Source organism: Gobio gobio, assembly GCF_949357685.1.
Source record: "Gobio gobio genome assembly, chromosome: 9".
Lineage (NCBI taxonomy): Eukaryota > Metazoa > Chordata > Actinopteri > Cypriniformes > Gobionidae > Gobio > Gobio gobio.
Window position 1 is genome coordinate 26,401,761 of NC_137115.1, and position 23,526 is coordinate 26,425,286.

General features: G+C 39.7%; 1 protein-coding gene across 1 annotated transcript; it reads right to left on the reverse strand.

Moving 5' to 3' along the window:
• Positions 1-2,857: 2,857 nt before the first annotated feature.
• Positions 2,858-3,334, reverse strand: LOC307131986 (ribonuclease H1-like; the record flags this gene model as incomplete). Its single annotated transcript, XM_079826121.1, has 1 exon — positions 2,858-3,334. One exon carries the CDS (start codon positions 3,332-3,334, stop codon positions 2,858-2,860), a length of 477 nt encoding a protein of 158 aa, XP_079682247.1.
• Positions 3,335-23,526: the final 20,192 nt, after the last annotated feature.

A 23,526-nucleotide genomic window follows, 5' to 3' on the forward strand; every position in this document is an offset into this window, starting at 1 on the left:
CATAAAACATACATCAGTCGGTTCCATTGAGTGTGAAGAGTACAGTAGAGGTGGTTTTATCAATAACAATGATATTTTTTGTGAAAAATACACTTTATTAACATGTGTCCATGGGTCCTTTACAGGGAGTCCACTGAATACATGAGAAATGGGATGTTTTGTATAACTTGGTAAATAAAAAACAAGAAAAAATCCCACTTCTGATGTATTCAGTGGACTCCTTGTAAAGGACCCATGGACACATGTTAATAAAGGGTATTCTTCATATAAAGTGTCAATATTTTTTATTAAACCACCTCTACTGTATTCTACACACTCATTGGAACCAATTGATGTATGTCTCATGTCACAATAGTGTATAATTTGCATAAAGATAGTGTGTACAATAAAGTATTATCAAGGACCCACTGAATACATCAGAAATGGGATGTTTTCTTGTTTTTTTTCACCAAGGAATACAAAACATCCCATTTCTGATGTATTCAGCAGGCCCTTGATACTGCTTTCATGTACACTCTATGTTTATCCTAATTATACACTATTGTGTCATAAGACATACATCAGTTGGTTCCAAATAGTGTGTAGAGTACAGTAGAGGTGGTTTTATCAATAACAATGGTATTTTTTGTGAAAAATACACTTTATTAACATGTGTCCTTGGGTCCTTTACAGGGAGTCCACTGAATACATCAGAAATGGGATGTTTTCTTGTTTTTTTCACCAAGTAATGCAAAACATCCCATTTCTCATGTATTCAGCAGGCCCTTGATACTGCTTTCATGTACACTCTATGTTTATGCTAATTATACACTATTGTGTCATAAAACATACATCAGTTGGTTCCAAATAGTGTGTAGAGTACAGTAGAGGTGGTTTTATCAATAACAATGATATTTTTTGTGAAAAATACACTTTATTCACATGTGTCCATGGGTCCTTTACAGGGAGTCCACTGAATACATCAGAAATGGGATGTTTTCTTGTTTTTTTCACCAAGAAATGCAAAACATCCCATTTCTCATGTATTCAGCAGGCCCTTGATACTGCTTTCATGTACACTCTATGTTTATGCTAATTATACACTATTGTGTCATGAAACATACATCAGTTGGTTCCATTGAGTGTGTAGAGTAGAGTAGAGGTGGTTTTATCAATAACAATGATATTTTTTGTGAAAAATACACTTTATTAACATGTGTCCATGGGTCCTTTACAGGGAGTCCACTGAATAAATGAGAAATGGGATGTTTTGTATTACTTGGTGAAAAAAAAACAAAAAAACATCCCACTTCTGATGTATTCAGTGGACTCCTTGTAAAGGACCCATAGACACATGTTAATAAAGGGTATTTTTCATAAAAAGTGTCAATATTTTTTATTAAACCACCTCACTGTATTCTACACACTCATTGGAACCAATTGATGTATGTCTCATGTCACAATAGTGTATAATTTGCATAAAGATAGTGTGTACAAAAAAGTATTATCAAGGACCCACTGAATACATCAGAAATGGGATGTTTTCTTGTTTTTTTCACCAAGTAATACAAAACATCCCATTTCTGATGTATTCAGCAGGCCCTTTATACTGCTTTCGTGTACCCTCTATGTTTATGCTAATTATACACTATTGTGTCATAAAACATACATCAGTTGGTTCCAAATAGTGTGTAGAGTACTGTGGAGGTGGTTTAATAAAAAATATTGACACTTTTTATGAAAAATATACTTTATTAACATGTGTCCATGGGTCCTTTACAGGGAGTCCACTGAATACATCAGAAGTGGGATGTTTTCTTGTTTTTTTCACCAAGATAAAGATAGTGTGTACAATAAAGTATTATCAAGGACCCACTGAATACATCAGAAATGGGATGCCATTTGTTTTGGGATGTTTTGGATGCCAAAACATCCCATTTCTCATGTATTCAGCAGGCCCTTGATACTGCTTTCGTGTACCCTCTATGTTTATGCTAATTATACACTATTGTGTCATAAAACATACATCAGTTGGTTCCAAATAGTGTGTAGAGTACAGTGGAGGTGGTTTAATAAAAAATATTAACACTTTTTATGAAAAATACACTTTATTAACGTGTCCATGGGTCCTTTACAGGGAGTCCACTGAATACATCAGAAATGGGATGTTTTCTTGTTTTTTTCACCAAGCAATGCAAAACATCCCATTTCTCATGTATTCAGCAGGCCCTTGATACTTCTTTCATGTACACTCTATGTTTATGCTAATTATACACTATTGTGTCATGAAACATACATCAGTTGGTTCCATTGAGTGTGTAGAGTAGAGTGGAGGTGGTTTAATAAAAAATATTGACACTTTTTATGAAAAATACACTTTATTAAGTATTTTTACAGGGAGTCCACTGAATACATCAGAAATGGGATGTTTTCTTGTTTTTGCACCAATACAGGAACAGGATTACTATTTCCTACCTTAATATTCTGAAGAAACCTATTTACCTGCACTCAGCAGGGTCCCCTGAGTTAGCAGCATCAAGTTTCATCCCAGAATTCCACTGTACATGAACCCTGTATTTTGCAGAATAGGATCAATTGCATGTGGGATCTCTGTATCTTAGCACTGAAAGGTTCTTGTACCATCAAACTTGCATTCCTGTCTACGTCTCAGTGCCTTCTATCAGAATCAAGAGTTTTGAGAAGATCAGAGAAAAAAAAAATTCCCATCCAAAAAATCTGTAAGGCATACCAGGGTCGGTCGGGCGATCAGCCCCCCCCCCCCCCCCCCCCATGTCATCAGGGGCAAACCACAAAATGTTTCACACGCAGCATGTGTTTGACGTCATGTAGTCGTCTGAGGCCTGTGGTAGCAGTGAATTCAGACGTTGTGACAGGGTGTTTGGAGGGGTCTGAGCATAGCTTGTATGGCAGTGTCAGAGGCTTGCATGTCAGCTATGTCTTTGTTGGAAATTTGTGGAGCCACTGAGTGTCCTGTCACCTTTTTCCAGTAGACGATCATGTTGTGTGTTCTTGTAATGTCATTGCACGCTTGGAACAGGTGTTGGTGTTTGACTGACTTGTTTGCTGTTTTGAAGCCATTTTGTTTCCAGCCTGGAAGGTGGCATGCAAAACGGAGTCTGGTATAGTTGGAGTCTGTGCAAATAAGGAGTTCTCTGATGTTGTGGCCCGATGCGATTTGGAGGGTTATTAGAATGGCTGCTACCTCAGCATATTGCGATGACTGAGGGCCCAACTTGAAGTGCTGGGGAGGGCAAGGCTGGTCATTCAGCCATAGTACGCCCTCACCTGCTTTCAGGATGCCCTCTTGGTTGTAAGAGCATCCATTGACATGCATTCTCTTCAAAGTACCTGTGACAGGTTTGTTGTTGTTGTTGGGGTTCCTCTATGTCCAGCGTCGCTGCTGGTGTGTCATCAGAACAGTTTTGGCAGACAGTCAAGCCCTTTCCCTGTGCAGACTTGTGCCTCAACATTACGACCCTGGAGGGCCATCAACCACATGGTTATGTGTGAATTGGTAACGATGCCATCTCGGATGTGTTGGCTGTTGAGGACATTACGGGCTGGTGGCATGTTTCTATAATAACCTTTTGTGCTCCGATGTAGTTGGAGAATCGCTGGATGGCCCATACGGTGCAGAGTAGAGCCTTTTCACAGTCAGAGTATCTGCTCTCTGGTGGAAGAAGTGTCTTGCTGGCATATGCAACCACTCTTTTGTCTTGGTCATGTTTTTGGTATAGACCAGCACTAAGGCAGTGTTTGGAGTATCCAGGTTTCAAGTGGAACTCCTGTTGTGGGTCAGGGTGAGCAAGACGTGGAGCTATGCACAGATGTTATTTCAGTTCATTCATGGCATTTGCTTGAGCTTCTGTCCAGACGAATGGGCAATCCTTATTCAGAAGAGCAGTTAGTGGTTGTGCAATGTCTGCGTAGTTCTCAATGAACTGCTGTGAGTAGTTGCATACCCAAAGAAGCATACAGCTCATTGGTAGGTGGCTTGATTTTCTGAATGGCTTGGATACGGCTGGATTGTGGTTCAATGCCCCGTGATCCAATGAGTAGGCCCACATAGGCCTTGGTTCGACACCACTGTCTCTTGTGGAGGGCAGTTTTGACGCTGGCAGTGGCTAATTGGTTCAGAACGTGGTCTCTTTCAGGTGGTCAGCCACTGTTGAGCTCTTCATGAGAACATCATCTTCATAGATGAGGTTGCCTCTCATTCTGGTGTCTGGGCATGCTTTGTTCCGGAAGATGTTGAACTCGGCTGGTGAGTTGGCATAGCCAAACGGGCACTCAAATCCTGGATACGGCTCCTCTGTTATTGTGTCATCTGTCGCGTTGGCAGTCAGAGGTGCAGCAGTGTGTCAGTCTCACAGGCAGGCTGGCTAGTGACTGTGCATACCGCGAGATGTTGGTCCTCTGTCAGTTCTGTTCTGCACACTTAATCTTTGGCCATCGGCATGACAGAAGCGATGGAGATTATTTTGAAGGGGGCTGTGAGCACTGTGTAGTCTGTGCTCCCTTCTGGGATCAGTGACGATGGGATTGGACCAATGACTTGGTAAGGTGAGTTCAAAGTTATGTAAGTCGTGACTCACTAGTCATCCCAGGCGGTAGGCCTTGGGGATCCTGATGTCCATTGCTGTGCAGTAGTTGAACAGGATGTATGTGGCGGAGGGGGCGTGGTTTTTGCGAGGTCTGTAGCGGGAGAGAGAGAACGGAGCCGAGCGGTAAGTAGGTAAAGTGCAGATGATGAACACCTGTGTCTGATTGCAGTAATTGGCGTGGAGAGACCGCATATAATCCGCTGCGGGGAGAGAGTCGAGAGAGAGAGTTGGACTGGGACTTTGCGTGTGCTGCCTGTGAGAGGACGGAGTTTGAAACCGAGTGACAGAACCGAAGATACCTTTACAGAGAGTTTTGAGTTTGTGCGCACACGCGCGCCCTTTATGTTTGTATTCAATTCAATTCAATTCAAATTTATTTGTATAGCGCTTTTCACAATACACATTGTTTCAACACATTGTTTAACATTTGAAAAATGTTAGAAAGAGAATGTTAAAGAAAAATGTTAGAATAAGTTAATCAATCATGTATTATTTTAGGCCATAACAATGCTGGCGTCGAGTCGTCTCATCACAGGTGTTGGGGCATCTGAAGTCTCCATGAGAGGCTGGATACAAACTGGAGCTGACGAACTAGTTACCTCAGGACTAGTGTCCCGAGATAACAACAGAAAAGCAGATGGGAAATAATAAGCATAGCTGCTGTTCAGAATATTAATGCTTTTGATCCGATTTAACTGTAGTACAAAAGGTAATTATAATGTGAATGCTTGGCTAAAGAGATGCGTCTTTAATCTAGTTTTAAACTGGGACAGCGAGTCTGAACCTCGAACAATATCAGGAAGACTATTCCAGAGTTTAGGAGCTAAATGTGAAAATGCCCTCCCTCCTTTAGTTGACTTAGATATCCTAGGAATGACCAGAAGCCTCGAGTTTAGTGATCTTAAAGAGCGCGATGGATTGTAGGGTGATAGAAGATCCGTTAAATACACTGGAGCTAAACCATTTAGGGCTTTATAGGGAAGTAGCAATACTTTGTATCTGTGATACTGAGAAATAAAAGTCGCGAGTCGCAGTCACGCCGACCCTGTCTTCTTCCTTCCACCCCCACACAAGTCTTGAACCTATCTACAATGTAGACGAAACGGGATGACAGTTCAGTGAGTGGTGTGGCTTCCAGACTGAGTCCAAGTTCCACACATTCAGGTGAAGGTTTGAAGAAGCCCAGCGTGTGGTTTAGCCTTTGACCACACGCATGTCGAGTCGAACACCCCTTTGGTGTAAGCAGGTACTGCAGTTTCCTGTTCGTTAATTAAGGTACAGACCTTTGGAATGGTCGGGTTCTGACAGGATGTTTACAGGGTTGATCAGAACCCCAGGGGGCTGTGACGTCGGTGGGGCTCACACCACCTCATTGACAAAGTCCACATGAGCCTTGAGGCAAATCAAGGGGTCTGCTCCTATGTAGACGTTGTGCAGTGGGTCTGGAAGGACCAGGAAGTAGTGTGTGAGGCACCGTTTGTTCCATTTCAAGTTCAAAGTGCAGATGCCCTTGACAGTTACCATGGTTGATAAGCAGGAGTCCAAAGGGCAGCGGGTGCGCTTGCTTGCAGATGGAAGGTCGGGTGTGTCTTCCATGAGGGCTTTGAACAGTGCTAGACTGATGGCTGAGTTGTCTGCCCATAATACGAATATGATGTCTGGAGTTGTTACATCATTCAGCTGGAGGTCAGTCATGACCTTGGGGCAGTGAGAGTCAGAGTCTATGGTGAGTTGAAAAGTGCAGAGTAGCGAACTTGAACTTTGCTCTGGTGCTGAGATAGTGTTCTCGTGGCTGGGTGCGAGATTTCTCGTGACCTCTGTGGCCTGACAGTATGACTCAGGTGATCTGGGTGGCTGGAGGGGCAGAGGTTCTCGCACTTGAGTCCAAATTTTCAGCTGTCTGAAGTCTAATAGGGGCTCGAAACGATGTAGCAGATTCTTGCCCGACAAGAGGGGGGTACGTGTCCATTGGTGAGATGTACAGAGGGTGTACCAGATTCATTGGGCCAATCGTTAGATGGATGGGAGCTATCTGTTCAAGTTAGAGCTCATTTTGGCTGTATGACTGCACATTTAGCTCACATTTCTGGGAATTAAGAGTTCGATTGCTCAGTAAGTGCAGCTGTCAGCTGAGGTAGTTGGGCTATGCTGTCACTTGGTGATGAAGTCTCTGGTTCTGTGGACTGTGGCTGGTGCACGGTGCTTGGTTGCGTCGGAGGGCAGTCAGGAAGGACGTTGGGTACCGACCTTACGCTTAGTCATAAGGAGTCTGGCCTGTCCTTGTCTCCCTTGTGAGGTTTCTTCTGAATTAGTTTTTTTAGAATCCTCAGGATCTCTGCTGACTCAGATGAAGCTGCACCGTTTGGCTCTGGTGAGTGCTCAGACTTGGGTTTGTTCGGGGCGTGTCGTGAGTCGTTCCACCGCTGGCTGTCTGGGCTAGATGCTCTGGCCGATGAGGGTCATCCATTTCAGGGCTGTTGGCTGGCATCCCACGTGGTTCCACACTTTGGGTGGTTAGACGGACTTGGCTTGTCCCAAAGTCTTTCAGAGCGTCCGGTCTGGTGCTCCATAGGACACCATGCTCTCTGCCAGCTCTGAACGGTGATCAGATACAGGGCAAATTGTTGGATTTCTCAGTCTTTTCAGAAGCAGTCTTTTTCTTGGCACAAGCCTTGTAAGTCCCGTAGCTGTTGGTAGTCCGATTTTACAGTCTCGGATTGCCGATCGAGGAAACGCCACACCTCACGGCTGGGCATACCTCGGAGTAAACATAATCTGTCCCATGTGGTCACGTCAGCCACAGTTTGCAAGTGAAAGTCTATCTCCTGCAGGTAGGCGGTTGTGGCTTCCTGCAGGGTCTGGGGTGAAAGTTGGGATGTTTCTGGTCAGCTTGTAGAGTTCTTGGGGAGCCACGGCATGACTAGGGGCACGGATTCTCTGGATTGGCTCCCATCCCCTTTGCTGCTGGTGGGGGCTCTTGGCTGCTGGCTGGTGACAACTTGAGCAGTCGGCTTTCACCCCCCTTTTGAGCTTGGAACTCTTGGCTAGGGGTTCTTGGCCCACTTGTCAGGGGAAACTCTGTGGTGTGTGTTTCCCCTTGCTGGTCACGAAGGAATCTATATGCATACTTCAGTTCTCTGTGAACAGTTTCAAGTTCTTTGTTTAAATAGTCTTTTTGTTGAACCAAATCTTGAATCTTGGGCCGTTTTCAGGTGGGTCTCACAGGCCTTGCCATCCCTTTCTTTCGGTTCAATTTCTGCTATGGCAAGGAGAGCTTCACCTCGTTGGAGATTTTCCTTTAGTTCCTCTTTGGATTCCAAACACAACACAAAGTTCTTCCAGGGCATTTTGGGAATCCATAAATCCAGTGTCTGGTGGTGGATTCCAGGGAATCTGAACATCGCAGATATCATCACCCGAGGGGCAGGCCCTAAAGATCTTGACGAAGATTCCATTTGGCAGAATGAACTGGAATTATTTAAAAGGTCAGTGGAGGAATGGCCCAAAAGATCAGCAACTGAAATTGCTGGTGATGCTAGAGAAAAAGTAAACAAGCTCCAGAGGAAAGTCTTCTCAGCTGCGGTGACTCTGGGTCAGTTAAAGGAAAGCACTGAAGAAAAGGAAGTTTCAGTAGCTGAGGAGTCGTCTCGACTGGAAATGCTGAGCAAGCTGATCACAGAAGGGTTGGTGGTCATTGGCTGGGTTTGGCGAAAGAGGAAATGGCTTGAGTCAAGGAACAGAGGTTCAATGTGTGGAAAACAAAGTCCAATCAGTGAGCGTGTGCTGACAGTGAAAGAAAGAGAGGATGGTTTGCAGGCACTCTTTCTAGCGGCTCAAAAGAGTACAAGATTTCCTTTGACCACACTCTGCAGACTGGCTGTATTCAAGAAAACAACAGACTTCTTGTATGCAGTGGAAGATATGAAGCCTTTGGAAAGGAGAGAAACACTGTTCCAATATTACCCATGGAAGCAAGAGTGTCATTGCTACTGGCTCATGAAGCTCATGAAGCAAACCATGAGGAGATTGCTGGGACTCTTCTGAGGATGAGAAAAGTAGCGTGGGTGGTAAAAGGTCAGAGGTTGGCCAAAAGAGTTGTAGAAAGTTGCGTAATCTGCAGAAAAGCACGAGCAAAGAGGTATAAGCAGATCATGAGTGATCTCCCGCCTAAATTAATTGGACCAGCTGCACCCTTTGAATTCGTAATTCAAAGATTTATTTGGTCCCTATGAAGTTAAGGACGAAGTGAAAAAAAGGGTGTGACTAAAAGTCTGGGGGATTTTGTATTGTTGCATGGCTTCAAGGGCTATTCACGCAGATGTTGTGAGCGATCAGTCCACCGAAGGTTTCTTGTTGTCTTATAAGAGGTTCACTGCTTTAACCCCCTCAATTTGGCCGTTGCACTCTTAATGCCAAAGAGACTCAAATAACTCATTATACTGACATTATTATAACATCATTATAATCTGTTAAATTTTTACTTGTATTTGTGTACAGTCACAATAAATACAAAATGTTGTGCTTTTTGCAAATTAAAGAAAACCAACATGATGCGCAATCTGCAGCCTCTCTGTCAATGATGTCTAATCTGATTCTCTTCAGAAAATGACCTGTAGCTTAGTGAAAATTTATCACAAACATGAGACGAATGTCTAAAGAAACGTTGAAATGTCAAGTTTTAAATAATGTAAATCAAATCAAAAACAAATATTCTGTGTTTATGTAATCTGTTTGAAAAGAGAGAAATGTTAGTCGTTTGCGAGCCTCTTCATCACCGCCAATGCGACCACGCCCACGGAGCGCACGTTCTATTGAGATTAAAATACTGACGTTACCCATGAGAACAGATCAACGCCCACATCAACTCAAATAAACACATCAAGTAGTGCTATACATCAGCTACATCATTTTGAGATGCGTTGAGGAATAATCCTGAAATAATTTACCTTGTGCAAAGCTATTCATTTCTGAGAGCAATCCCAGATAGCATTGTGACATTGAGTCAATGTTGAAATTCCATCAGAATCATCAATTTGGTTGAGGTTGAAATGCCAATGCTAAGTAATATTGGATCAATGTTGAAAATTCAATGCTAAAAAAATAGTGGACCAATGTTGAAAATTCAATGCTAAATAATATTGGATCAATGTTGATAATTCCATGCTTTTCAGTGTTGAAAAGACAAACATTGAATCAATGTTGATTTTTGGTCAACTTAATTCTCCACTGGTGAGGCTTACTATCAATCTATCTGTCCCATCATTCAACATGTTAAAGCAAATCCAAATCAATTGGGTACGTTTCTGTGAAATGTAAGCACATTCATTATTCTCAAAGGATGAATCTCCACCAACGAGTGTGTGGATTAACAAAGAACTACTACCATAAATTGAACTCAATGGGACGAACCAGTTGATTATTACAAGTAAGCATATTGTTTTTGGCTAGCTAGCACATGCAGAGATATATAATGACTGTCAGAGTCCTTAGTTCTTGTGGTCATCCAGTTATATAAATCATAGCCTGTTTTAAATGTATATAATGTAGGCTATTATTATTATTTAAAAAATCATGTATAATTTACATACATTTAATTATTTATCTAAAGAATACAGGGTTAATAAAGAATTTGTAATATTTCCCCTACCGATCAAATGCGATCCAATCCAGTAGGTGGTGGTAATGCACCTTCAGATCAAAGCGCAGTTTAACAGACTTCAAGCGTGGAAGAGACAGAGACAGGACAGCAGCAGTGTTTTTTTTAGAGGTAAGCACACAAAGATGAATACAATTCATCTCAATTTTCATTTTGTGTTTTTATTTATCTTTATTTCTTACAACTTGTGAGCTTCTCCTGGGCGAGTCAGAGTGAACTATAAACAGAGTGTACTATAGAGTAATAAAGTCATGTGAATGCCCTCCGTGCACAACCAACGGCCAGGATATTTTTTTAATACATTGCATTTCAGTTTGTTTTTCACCAAACCCTATCATATTTTTATTAAACTTTATTTCTTAAGCTTGGTATACCAGTGCGATTTTCGTCCGATTTCGAGCCGAATTCTGACTCGTGCAACTCTTCTTTGGGTCGGGCCGATTTTCAGTTTTGTCATGCGTCATTTTGTTTGTTGTGAGGTGTTTGTCTATGAGAGGATTTTAGTATCAAAATGATTAATCTGTGCGTGCAACGAGTAAGATGTGCATTGTGGATCCAGCGCATGCATTCATTGACTCGTTTGTGAGTCGATCCTATAGTCTCAATCCAAATGAATCAAATAGGATTGACTCACAAACGAGTCAATGAATGCATGCGCGACACTGGATCCACAAATGCACATCTTACTCGTTGCACGCACAGATTCTGACCAACACTAATACAAAATCGCATTCACAATTAAGTCTCTATTTGTACAAAATGCTGCACATTCATGTAATTCTATATTTAGCACACACAAGTTGAAAGGAATTTGTTTGTGGATAATTGTGCATGCATTTATTAATCATTTTATTAGTAAAATCATGTGTTTGCTCACCAAAGTATTATTTTTGACTATAGTTGCTGCCGCTTTCCAATCAGAGCCTTTGTCTGATTTTTCACTCTGTTTAAACGTTGGGTCACACCTGGAGACCTTGCGTTGATCATTTCAATTTCAAAGGTAAACCTTTTAAATGTTATACTATGAGGGCATTGATTTGATATGTTAGCATGGGTGCTAATTTAGAGCATGATTGCTGTTTTGAGTGTGTGCTGTTACTGTTGTGACTACAGCTGAAATAGCTATATGGTTTTTGGTAGTCATTTAAGCTTTTTGATTTTAACGTAGCTACGTATTTTTTTCTTTTTGATATTGCGCAATACTTTTCACAAATACCAAACTCTGCTTTAGTGTTTTGGGTAATTTGGAGATTAACATTTTTGATTATTGGAATCTGAAGGTGCACTTTGTATTATTATTTTGAATGTTAATTTTGAGTATATGTTTTGATTCTGAAAATGACATTTAGATTAGTTGACTATGAAATTTAAATTATGGTGAAATTTCATGGAACATGAGATTAATTACTTTACTTTATTATACTTATTTCATATAAGTTATTGCATGATTTTTATTTATTGAAATGCCTTGCATTAAGCGGGTATGGTTATGCATATATTGAATTACTTTAGTATATGTTATGGTTATTTTATTTTTGAATGGAATTCTTAATTTGTATTTCGGCCTTCTTAGGTCAGGTTTTTTTTTCTGGATCAACAAATCTCCATTCTCCAATTATGGATCTTTTGAACTCTCGACCCGTCCTAACTCAAGGACTCTGATCGAGATGGCGAGCTAAGAGAACTTTGATATATGTGGTAGGGTAACCGAACCACACATTCACTGCGATTGAACACTTCCCTATCTGGATTAACTATTGCTCAATTCATCATTAATTGACATTTCACCAGACCTTGTCCTGGTTTTGGAACCCATTGTGTCGGGGTTAAGTTTTTCCTCCGTTCTGTTTTTTTTCCAAATCATTGGCAGCGCACTAATCTGCCATTGAACTGAACTGTAATTCAAATTGTTTTGTATGTGTCATTGAAGTTATGTTGTTTATGTATTGTTTATGTTGGTTATGTTTTTTTATCTACTAAATACACACACTCATACTGAAATGACTCCAGTGTACTCATTCACAACCCAGGCTCCGTGACGATCCCTCTTCTATATCCAGGTGGCATCCGCAGTCAATTGCCTGGCTTCTACTTGTTACACGCGGTTGCGGGGCAAAGATGTACTGGTCCGCACGGACAACACTGCGACCGTCGCGTATATCAACCAACAAGGTGGTCTGCGCTCCCGTCGCATGTCGCAACTCGCCCGCCATCTCTTCCTCTGGAGTCAGAAGTGTCTGAGGTCGCTTCGGGCCATTCATGTCCCTGGTGTGCACAACCGTGTGGCCGACGAGCTTTCACGAGCTGCGCTCCCAGGCGAGTCCACCCCCAGGTGGTTCAGCTGATTTGGAGACAGTTCGGGGTGGCACAGGTCGACCTGTTTGCCTCCCCAGAAACGTCCCACTGCCAGTGGTTCTATTTGCTGACCGAATAGAACCACTGCCTGGCTATGTGCTCAAGGTTCCTACCACTCCCTTCAGGGACCAGGTGGTGAACCTGCAAGCGCTGCCCCCGGAGGAGGCAGACCCAGCCCTAGCTTTGCTCTGTCCCGTCCGCGCTCTGCGGGTTTACGTGGATAGAACTCAAAGCTTCAGAACCTCAGATCAGCTCTTTGTCTGTCACGGAGGCCAGCAGAAGGGAAAGGCTGTCTCCAAGCAGAGGATGGCCCACTGGAAAGTGGATGCCATCACCTTGGCTTACCAAGCACAAGGTGTGCCCTGTCCGCTCAGGGTGCGAGCACACTCTACTAGAAGTGTTGCATCCTCCTGGGCGTTGGCACGTGGCGCCTCGCTGTCAGACATCTGTAGAGCTGTGGGCTGGGCGACACCCAACACGTTCGCTAGATTCTATAGCCTACGTGTAGAGCCGGTCTCCTCCTGTGTTCTCACCTCAAACGGGTAGAAGCACTGAGAGGCCCCGGCTCTTGTCGGGTTGCTGCGCTACGGCGCTTATATTCTCCAGAAGCAAACTCTGTAAGTCCTCCACCGCCCTCGGTGCCGGACGTGGCGGAACGTCTGGCATCAGGCCCCTTGCCACTGAATCCTTGAGAACCGGTATTGGGCTTGGGCCATATGAGTGACCCTGCGGGGATCCCATATTTTCTTCCACGGTCGCTCCTAGGGGAAGCCCGTGTCTTTCCCTTGGGAGAGCCTTCCCTGCAGTGGGACTGAGCCCCCTTCCCCTTGCGGGCTACGGCTCAGCATTGTACTCCACATAACTCCTTCGGGGTACGATGTGGGCTCCGCAGCGTTCCCTTCTCTAGGGCACGCTTTCCCAGTGTTATCCAATAATCACTGAGCGGGTCATGCGGAACAGCAGTGGACTTCCCGGTGTGAGCCCCGTCTCATCAGGTAAGAGAGCTCAGGCGGCTCACACAGGGCACTGGATGGGGGCAGAAGCCATGGCGCTTTGGTAGGGAATCCTATTCGTCGGTACTCCGACGTGGCGTCGAGAGTGACCGACTGAATGGGAACGTCTCGTTTACGTATGTAACCCTCGTTCCCTGAAGGAGGGAACGGAGATGCCACGTCCCGTCGCCATGTCCTCTGTACCCTGCTGGGGTGCCTGTCTACCTACCCGGCTCCTCAGCAAAAGGCTGATTTGATGCAATCACCTGTGTCTCATTTATACCCGCACGGCGTGGCATGAGCACCTGGTGCAATCATTGCATGCCAATGTGCATTGGCTCGTTTAGTTACACTCGAAGTAGATTGGCTCTCGCGAGCGAGATTCCTATTCGTCTGCGTCTCCGTTCCCTCCTTCAGGGAACGAGGGTTACATACGTAACCGAGATGTTTCTGATTGAATTCTTGTTTCTGTCCCAAACAGAAATAAGATTATTTTTCTCACCCCATTGGCAGATAATTTTGCTCATTTTAAGCAAAAACTCACTTCATTTTTATATTTTTCCCCAGGAAACAAGAAAAAATATCTTATGTAATTTTACTTATCTAGTAAATGCACCCTGATTTAAGAATTTTTAGATATTTGAACTGGAAACAAGAAAAAAATACTAAATAAGAAGAGCAATTTTTGCAGTGTATGTTAGTTGATCGGTAAGTTATCACGAGCTGTGGGCGGGGCGCCGCCATTATGTGTTTACAACAGCACCAGGGAGCTGAAGCCTGCTGGATTTACAGCACAAGATCACCCACTTCTCCTGATATATGTGACATTACGTGAGGGAACAGCCTAGACTGAATGTACACGTCTAAGGGTAGAAAATGATTGTGTTATTTGATCTGTACTGTTCTAGCGAGCTAACGTTACGGGCGCTCGTGCTGCAATTATATGTTTACAACAGTACCAAGAAGCCGAAGCCTGCTGGATTTACAACCCAAGATCACCCACTTCTCCTGATATATGTGACATTACGTGAGGGAACAGCCTAGACTGAATGTACACGTCAAAGGGTAGAAAATTATTGTGTTATTTGATCTGTAATGTTATCACGGGCCATTATATGCTTACAACACTGATATCTTGCTGTTATATATATATATTAGTATGCAATTACAAACTATATTTAGTTTTTGCTGATATTTTTGTGGTTGTGTAATGTAATTTGAAGTGTATTAAACCTAAAATAAACATTAAAAGACACCGAGCTCAGTCAGTCTCTCACGCACTCAGTCTTTGGCTCAGCGCCAGTCAGCGCGCTAAAGCAGATTTGAAATTTTGAATTTGGCAGTTGATCACTGAGCGTTCTAATCACACCAGTGTGATCGTACGCTCCAGGGACCAGCCTAGATTGATCACACGGGTGTGATCGTACGTGTCAAAGGGTTAAAGGCCTTTGCAGGTGTTTTGAGTTAATTAGCTGATTAGAGTGTGGCACCAGGTGTCTTCAACATTGAACCTTTTCACAATATTCTAATTTTCTGAGATACTGAATGTGGGATTTTCCTTAGTTGTCAGTTATAATCATCAAAATTAAAAGAAATAAACATTTGAAATATATCAGTCTGTGTGTAATGAATGAATATAATATACAAGTTTCACTTTTTGAATGGAATTAGTGAAATAAATCATCTTTTTGATGATTTATCTGACTCCTGTCCTGTGACTTTCGTTCGGCTCACTCACAGTTTTTAATTGTAGTGTTTATTCTCTAACCGAATGAAATTATTGTATTATTATGAAGATCAAAACGACGCTGGGGACGGTGTAGGGAGTGGCTTCGTAGGGAGTGGCCTCGTAATACATTTTCTGTCTTTTCTCAGTCTAGAAGGCACCAAATTCAAAAATAATTTCACATTTCTACTACATAAATGACACATTCATCTTCTCAACGCTGAAGTGCCCCTTTAGGGACCATGGTATCCCTGTTCCTAATTGGCCAGCAAACTCGCCTGACCTTAACCCCATAGAAAATCTTTGGGGTATTGTGAAGAGGAAGATGCGATATTCCAGACCCAACAATGCAGAAGAGCTGAAGGCCACTATCAGAGCAACCTGGGCTCTCATAACACCTGAGCAGTGCCACAGACTGATTGACTCCATGCCACGCCGCATTGCTGCAGTGATTCAGGCAAAAGGAGCCCCAACTAAGTATTGAGTGCTGTACATGCTCATACTTTTCAGTTGGCCAAGATTTCTAAAAATCCTTTCTTTGTATTGGTCTTAAGTAATATTTTAATTAATCAAAATTAAAAGAAATAAACATTTGAATTATATCAGTCTTTGTGTAATGAATGAATATAATATACAAGTTTCACTTTTTGTACGAGCACAGCATGAGTAATAAAGGACACATCATTTGATGCGCAATATATCAGAAGACATGGAGTTTGTCAGAAATGATTTTGGAGTTGGAGTATCTTAATTTTAATCAATGTTTTGAATATATTTGCATGTACATCCACGTTGCTCGCATATTATGGTAGCCCAGTTTGTGTTGAATACAGTGTAATGACACTTTTGCCATTAATATGTTTATAAGCAACCGAAAAAAGCACAAATGTCAGAGTATGTCAAAACTTCTAAAGGGCCCCAAAACAGCTCAGACTTTTAGGGGTTAAGGGGACATCCCAAAAATGTGTGGAAGGAAAGGAATGTAACCATAGGAAATATTGTCTGGGTTGCAGACCAGAATGCTCTGAGGAGTCAATACAAGTTAGGAAGAGTCATCAAGTCGAATGCTGATTCTAAAGGTATTGTGAGAGATGTTGACGTCAGAGTTTCCTTAAGTCACCCAGTCTTTTGTTCGGATCAAGAAAAGTCAGACACAAAAAGGTTCACCAAAAGTGAAAGGACCAAAATCTCCCATTAACCTTCATTCCTAGGGCTGTTCGGCGGTTAGTTGTGTTGATCCCATTGGAAGAGCAATCCAAGAATATATAGGAAAGGAGTTGAGTGTGACCTCTTGGATTTAAGAACCAAGAATGTCAAGTGGGAGGTGTGAAGTTACAAAAAATAAATTCATTCAAAAGTTTTCTGGAATGACTAAAGAAAACTCTGTGTGCCGAACTGGTTACGTCATAGAAGTCATTACGGAAATCCACGAAGGGTGTCGTCGGAAAGAGACGTGTATATCAGGTGCGCTTGTAATTAGTGCACATTGAGCGCCGAACACGGGCTGAAGAATTGTAACAGACTGCTTGTTCTGTAAGATTAAAGCTGCAGTGATTGTCCAGTTGCATAATGTTCCTCCTGAGGAAAAAAAAAAACATGACTGAGAAGAGTTATGTGTGAATGAGGAGGACAGAAATCGGATGCACATCAGTAATTAGTCAACCCGAGACGCTGCTGGTAGGATGACTGTTTGAACAAGCATAATGCCGGTTTATATTCATATAAATGCCATCTTGTGTGTTATTTGAACCATATGTGTGCTTTTAAAGACATTTTGCTAATTTATATTGAATGATAATGTTGCATTAACCCTCGCGAGTCGGCCGTCGCGCCGGCGTGATTGGCTTGTTTTTTTTCTTATCAGTGCCAAAGAAACTAAAAATAACTCTGTTGTTTTTTATCATTCAGGCAAGTGTTATACATCATTGTATTCTGTTAAGTTTTTATTTTTTGGTGTACAGTCACAATAAAAACAAAATGTTTCGCTTTTTGCAAAATAAAGAAAACAATCATGATGCACAATCTGCAGCCTCTCTGTCAAAGACGTTCATTCAGATAGTCTTCAGAAAAGGACCTCTAGCTTAGTGAATACTTCTCTCACAAACATGAGACATATGTCTAAAGAAACGTTGAAATGTCAGGTTTTAAAGAATGTAAACCAAATCGAAAACAAATATTCTGTGTTTATGTAATCTGTTCGGAAAGAGAGTGATGTCAGTCACCCGCAAGCCACTTCATTATCCGGTAATGCGACCACGCCCACGGATCGTGCGTTCTTTCAGATTCAAATACTGACGATCCAGAGTCGACGCCCACACATCAAAGGATTAAGTAAAGGATTCAGGGCTTATTGTAAGGTAGGCCAAGTTTATTCTGTTAGCATCTGTGATTATTAAACGGAAAAAGACTGTTTAAATATGAATCCTGCTGCAATATAACATGTCATACACGCAAGACTGTTTAGACAAGATTTATTTGGCCTGATTTGGACAGATTATAACGTGTTTATTGTAAAAGTGCCTAGTGTCACATCAATAAAGCTTTTATTCAGGAATGTCTGCTCAGATGCTATAAATATAGTACCAGTCAAGCGTATTTTTCTTCATATTGAACATTTTTAATATTATAATATTCATATTTAAATATTATAGCCTAATGTTATTTTTTTATTTAATATCAAAGTTTGCTTTATCAAGTTAATATCGAGGTTTGTTTTGTAGAAAGTGATTTTTTTGTTTTGTAGAAAGTGAATTGCTTTCTTTAAAGTGAATTTTGTTTTGTATAAATTGTATCTTAATTTTAATTATGTATTATTACATGAGACTACTTTCAAAAAGATAAAAAAAATAGTACAAAAAATTTAGAAAATAATGTGCTTCTTAGTAATTTTTGTCTTGTTTCTAGTCACAATATTTAAACATTCTTAAATCAAGATGCATTTACTAGATAAGTACAATTTTAACTAAATAAGAAGAGCATTTTTTTCAGTGTAGTCAAATCTTTTGATCATTTAAAATATAATGGGCCTTTGTTGACTACATTCTAAATAAATGATTCTGGAGTTTTGTAGAAAGGGATTTTTTTTGTTTTGTTTTGTAGAAAGTGAATTGCTTTCTTTACAGTGAATTTTGTTTTGTATAAATTGTATCTTAATTTCAATTATTTATTATAAATTTTTTTAGCATGAGACTACTTTCAAAAACATAAAAAATAGTACAAAAATGCTCTTAGTAATTTTTGTCTTGTTTCTAGTCTAAATATTTAAACATTCTTAAATCAAGATGCATTTACTAGATAAGTACAATATATATATATATATATATATATATATATATATATATATATATATATATATATATATATATATATATATATATATATTAGGGATGCAACAATACAGTTAGTCCACGGTTCAATACATACCTCGGTTTTTACCCACGGTTTTCGGTTCGGTTCGGTTCTGATGGCTTGTCACATACATTTTTTGTTATTCTATTCTTAGGCGACAGGAACCACAAGAGGTTAAAGAGAAAAAAGACTATGTTTTTATTGCAATACTCTTTCTTTATTTTACTTAAAAGAATTGAAAAACCTTACTTAAACTTAAAACTTTACTTTAAAAAAACCCTTGTACACATTCCTACACTGTAAAAAAAATTGGGGGGAAAAATTGTGCAAATTGATCATTACATATTGGCCCAATAAATGACTTCCAAATAATTATCGCCATGCAAAAAGATGCATTGTACTAATCATAGCTTAAGGTCTTCACTCAAAATTAAAATTGTATATTCACCGAACATATTTAATTGTGCTCAGTCAATCTATGAAGTCGAAGTGAAAAATCCATGTTGGCTGAACAAGTCCTATGTCCAAAAAACGGTATACGCATGCGCAAAATGCACTTGAAGAAAACCGTTCATGGGGAGATTTCAAATGCGGAGCGCGCGAGCGGAGCCGAACCAGCAGGTGCTGAAGACCGAAACAGACATTCCCAAGAGAATAGAGATATTCATCTCACAAAGACGTTGGTGAGTATTTAGCACTGAAATTATTCTCCAGAGTTTTGCTTTATGACCGGGTATGAAGTTTAAAAGATATTTTGTAGAATCACGAGTTCATGCATTCATTGGTTTCATGAGTGTGTTCTCGTTTACCACATAATTATCTAATGGTAGCCTGTAGCCAATAGTTTTATTTTCCTCATGTCTTATATGTCTAAAACAATAGGTAATAAGGAAATTAAGTCATTTGTGTGATATGTGCGGCATGCGACTGTTGAACACGGTGCGTTTGGCATCGGCCTCTTTTAGGGCTTAAGTTATTGCCTTTTAATATCAAACACGTCAAGCTCGTGATTTTCTTATGTCCATTCATTCGTCTCATCCTCATTATATAATGAAGAAACTTCTGTTCTGTCTCTTGCCAGATGTGATGCAGGGGAGCTTTGTCATTAATGTTAGTTTTTATTTTTATTTGCAGGTTTTTAACCTATGCCGCGTTTTCTTCACCACATTAAGACATCCTGTTATGCAGAAGACTTCTTGAATGTATTCAGAGTTTTTCCTTATTGAAAATAAGGTATTTTCACCAAATATCCTGTGTTGGAATTTACTTGTTAATAAAGTAATGTGATAAAATGTCAACCCTGTTGTCTGTTTCTGTATTTTGCTTAATATATTTATGTTTTTAGTCATTTTTGTCTTTTGGGACTGTGAGAAATAAACAATTGTTACTACAATTTAAAATATTTAATTGGACCAACCACAGTTTCACTGTAAAATATTTCTCCTATTCAAAATTTTCTAGTGACTGATCACATCTACATTTTTTAGTTGGCCAAATTGAAAATTTTGATGTGATCGGTCACTAGAAAATTTTAAATTGGAGAGCCCTGACATTTTTTACAGTGTTGGTAAATTAAATTTTTCCATTGGCTCAACATATTATTTCTAATTGAGCCCATGTTAACAGACTGTTGCCAAAATTGATAAAATTCAATTCACAGAAATTCAATTTGGCCAATTGAAAATTTTAGATGTGACCAGTCACTAGAAAATTTTGAGTTGGGAAGATTATACATTTTTTACTGTGTAGTGTATTGGATAATATAAAATAAATATATATATAAAGATTTACACTGGCAGCTCAGAGCTGTACAGCAGCAGTTAAGTACACTGTATTCCCCAACAGTGTTCTAAACTCAATAAAATTGCAGAGCTGTACTCAAAGCTGCAATATTGTTCAGGCATCACAAAAGTTTTAAGTTCACTCAAGTAGTTTCCCAGTTATTGATTATTTAGACAAGATTAGCTCTTAGTTTATGAGTAGAACTGACCCCCAAACTCATTCAGGGGCGCGGGAAGTGGGGGGGCTGCAGCACCCCCTGGTTTCAAAGGATTACAAATGCAATGCACATTTTTTGTTCATTTACATTTATTCATTTTTAGAATTGAATCATTTATTTGTAATAAACATTTTAACCTGTTAAACTGCAACCCCACTTTGGGGCTCACAGCTGAAAACGACCTACCTGAATTAAAACAATTATAGCTCCTGAGAACAGTGTGCTACAGGCACAATTAAGGTATCTTTGGAAAGAAGACACTTGGGACTCTACTAAAAAGCAATCAGAGTTGATAATTCTCAAACAGATAAAAAATTATAATAGTTGAAATGCCTCAAAAATTATTTGCACTACACAGAATGTTGTATTATTTCATGTAAAAATATATGAAAATAGACCTGGAGGAATCCAGTTCAGTTATGGATTGAAAGCCACACGACTTATCAGTTTATATTTCAAGTTTGAGGAAGATATAATGAAAAATGTGGTTCCTGCAAGCTTTTTTCCAAGACTATGTCTGTTCCATTTCTCCCTCCGCCTGCTTGAGGCACATCCCCAGAAATGACATCTCCCAACTAAAACAATTGCAGTTGCTAAACAATTTGCACTACATGCACAATTTAGACATCTTTAAAAAGAAGACACTTTAGAGTTTATTACCCAAACATTAAAGTAGAAAAAAACTTAGAAAGACAAACAGTTATAGAAGTTGAAGTGTCTTGAAGATGATTTGTGCTACAATGAACACTTTATTATTTGATGTAAAAATATATGAAAATAAGCCTGGAGGAATCCAGTTAGTTAATGAATTGAAAGGCAAAAGTCTCATCAGTTTATATTTAAAATTTGACGAAGATATCATGAAAAATGGGGTTCCTGCATGCTTTTTTCTAAGAATATGTCCAGGTGCCAAGAAACCTACAGGAGACTTGATAACCTAATGTTATGAAGTGTACTGCAAGCTGTTTTAGCCATCATATATGATGCTTGAATGCTTTTTCAACTATAAAATAATAGGCAGAACCATAAGACTTTGTATTAGTGATTTATTTGTACAACAGAACTTATAAAAATATAATAAAAATGAAATATTAATAAAAAAGAGCTAAACTTCTTTGCAACTGAAAATACAACAAGTAATATAAGTATAATAACTATAAATATAACTAGTAATATAAATAACAATATAATATAAATATATAGCTATAAAAACACACACAATTTGCAAATGTAAAAAAAAAAAACATTTACTGGCCTTTTACTGGCGGATTCAGGTCTACAACAGCAAGTGCAGATCTTGAAGAATCTGAAAGCGTTCTTCTCTTTTCTGCTGGTTGGCTGGTGCTTGGATGCCATAGCTCATCTGAAGACTCAACCTGATGCCTGTAGAATGGCAAGGAAAGGAATGAGAATTAGCACTGCATGTCCTATTTCTGTATAGTTTGCCCATTCAATCAACAATCACACTGTCATCATTCACTCTAATTACAGGCCATCCCATGAACAATCAAACTGATGGGCAGTCGGTTAGACAGCATTCATATTGACGGCGGCCCATACATTCTCACACAGCCCAAGCATCAATCTAACGGCCGGCTATACAGTGAGCATTCATATTGACGGCGACCCATACATTCTCACACAGTCCTACAATCAATATAATGGCCTGTGATACAGTGAGCATTCAACAATCACACAGATGGTCGGCCGTCCAGAACTTTTCTTTTTTCGTCAATTTGTTTTTGTAGCACAGGGGAAAAAAATGCATTTTATATATTATATATATATATATTTTTTTTTTCTGTGTGTGCTAGAAAAAATGCTAAATATCAGTATATGTATAATCTATACTGGTATATTGTAATTTTTCTAGCACACAGGAAAAACATAAAATAAATACAGTCTCAATATATATATATATATATATATATATATATATATATATATATATATATATATATATATATATATATATATATATATATAACAATTACATGTGTTATATATATATATATATGTTTTATTTACACACACATGGGGAAAAATTATATATACTTTTTCCCCATGTGTGCTAGGAAAAATGCAAAATATCAGCATATGTATAATGCATACTGGTATATTGTAATTTTTCTAGCACACAGGAAAAACATAAAATAAATACAGTCTCAATATATATATATATATATATATATATATATATATATATATATATATATATATGTTTTATTTACACACACATGGGGAAAAATTATATACTTTTTCCCCATGTGTGCTAGGAAAAATGCAAAATATCAGCATATGTATAATGCATACTGGTATATTGCATTTTTTCTAGCACACAGAAACAATAAAATACATACATTCTCACACACATTCTCAATATACATAAACAACTACACATAGCAACTCACCGGTATATTATTGGATCAACTTCTCTGTCAACAAGCACCGTCACCGCTGTGTTCACTCTCCTTTTTCACATCGCTGCTTCGAGTGAGCTCAAATAAAGCATTTCAGCACAATAAAAACTTCTTTTGACGATCCATTGGATAATACATTCCGTCCAGTTAGTAAGATTAGCAAACAGTTACTACAAAGAGACCTCTGTTTGTTTACTAGCGCGTTAGCTTTTAGCTGTCAGATGGGGGGTGTCAGGCTCGCTGCATCTCGTCGGAGATAGCGCCACATTGGCACATTCAGATGAATAAATATTCACGCCCATGTGACAAACATACACATGCAAGGTCTCGTTGGAATCGTGTGCTCATTGGCTACATTTTCTGTCAGTCATGACGATTCAATGCTTTTATTGGCTCCAGATAAACAGACATTATCATTGGATGAGC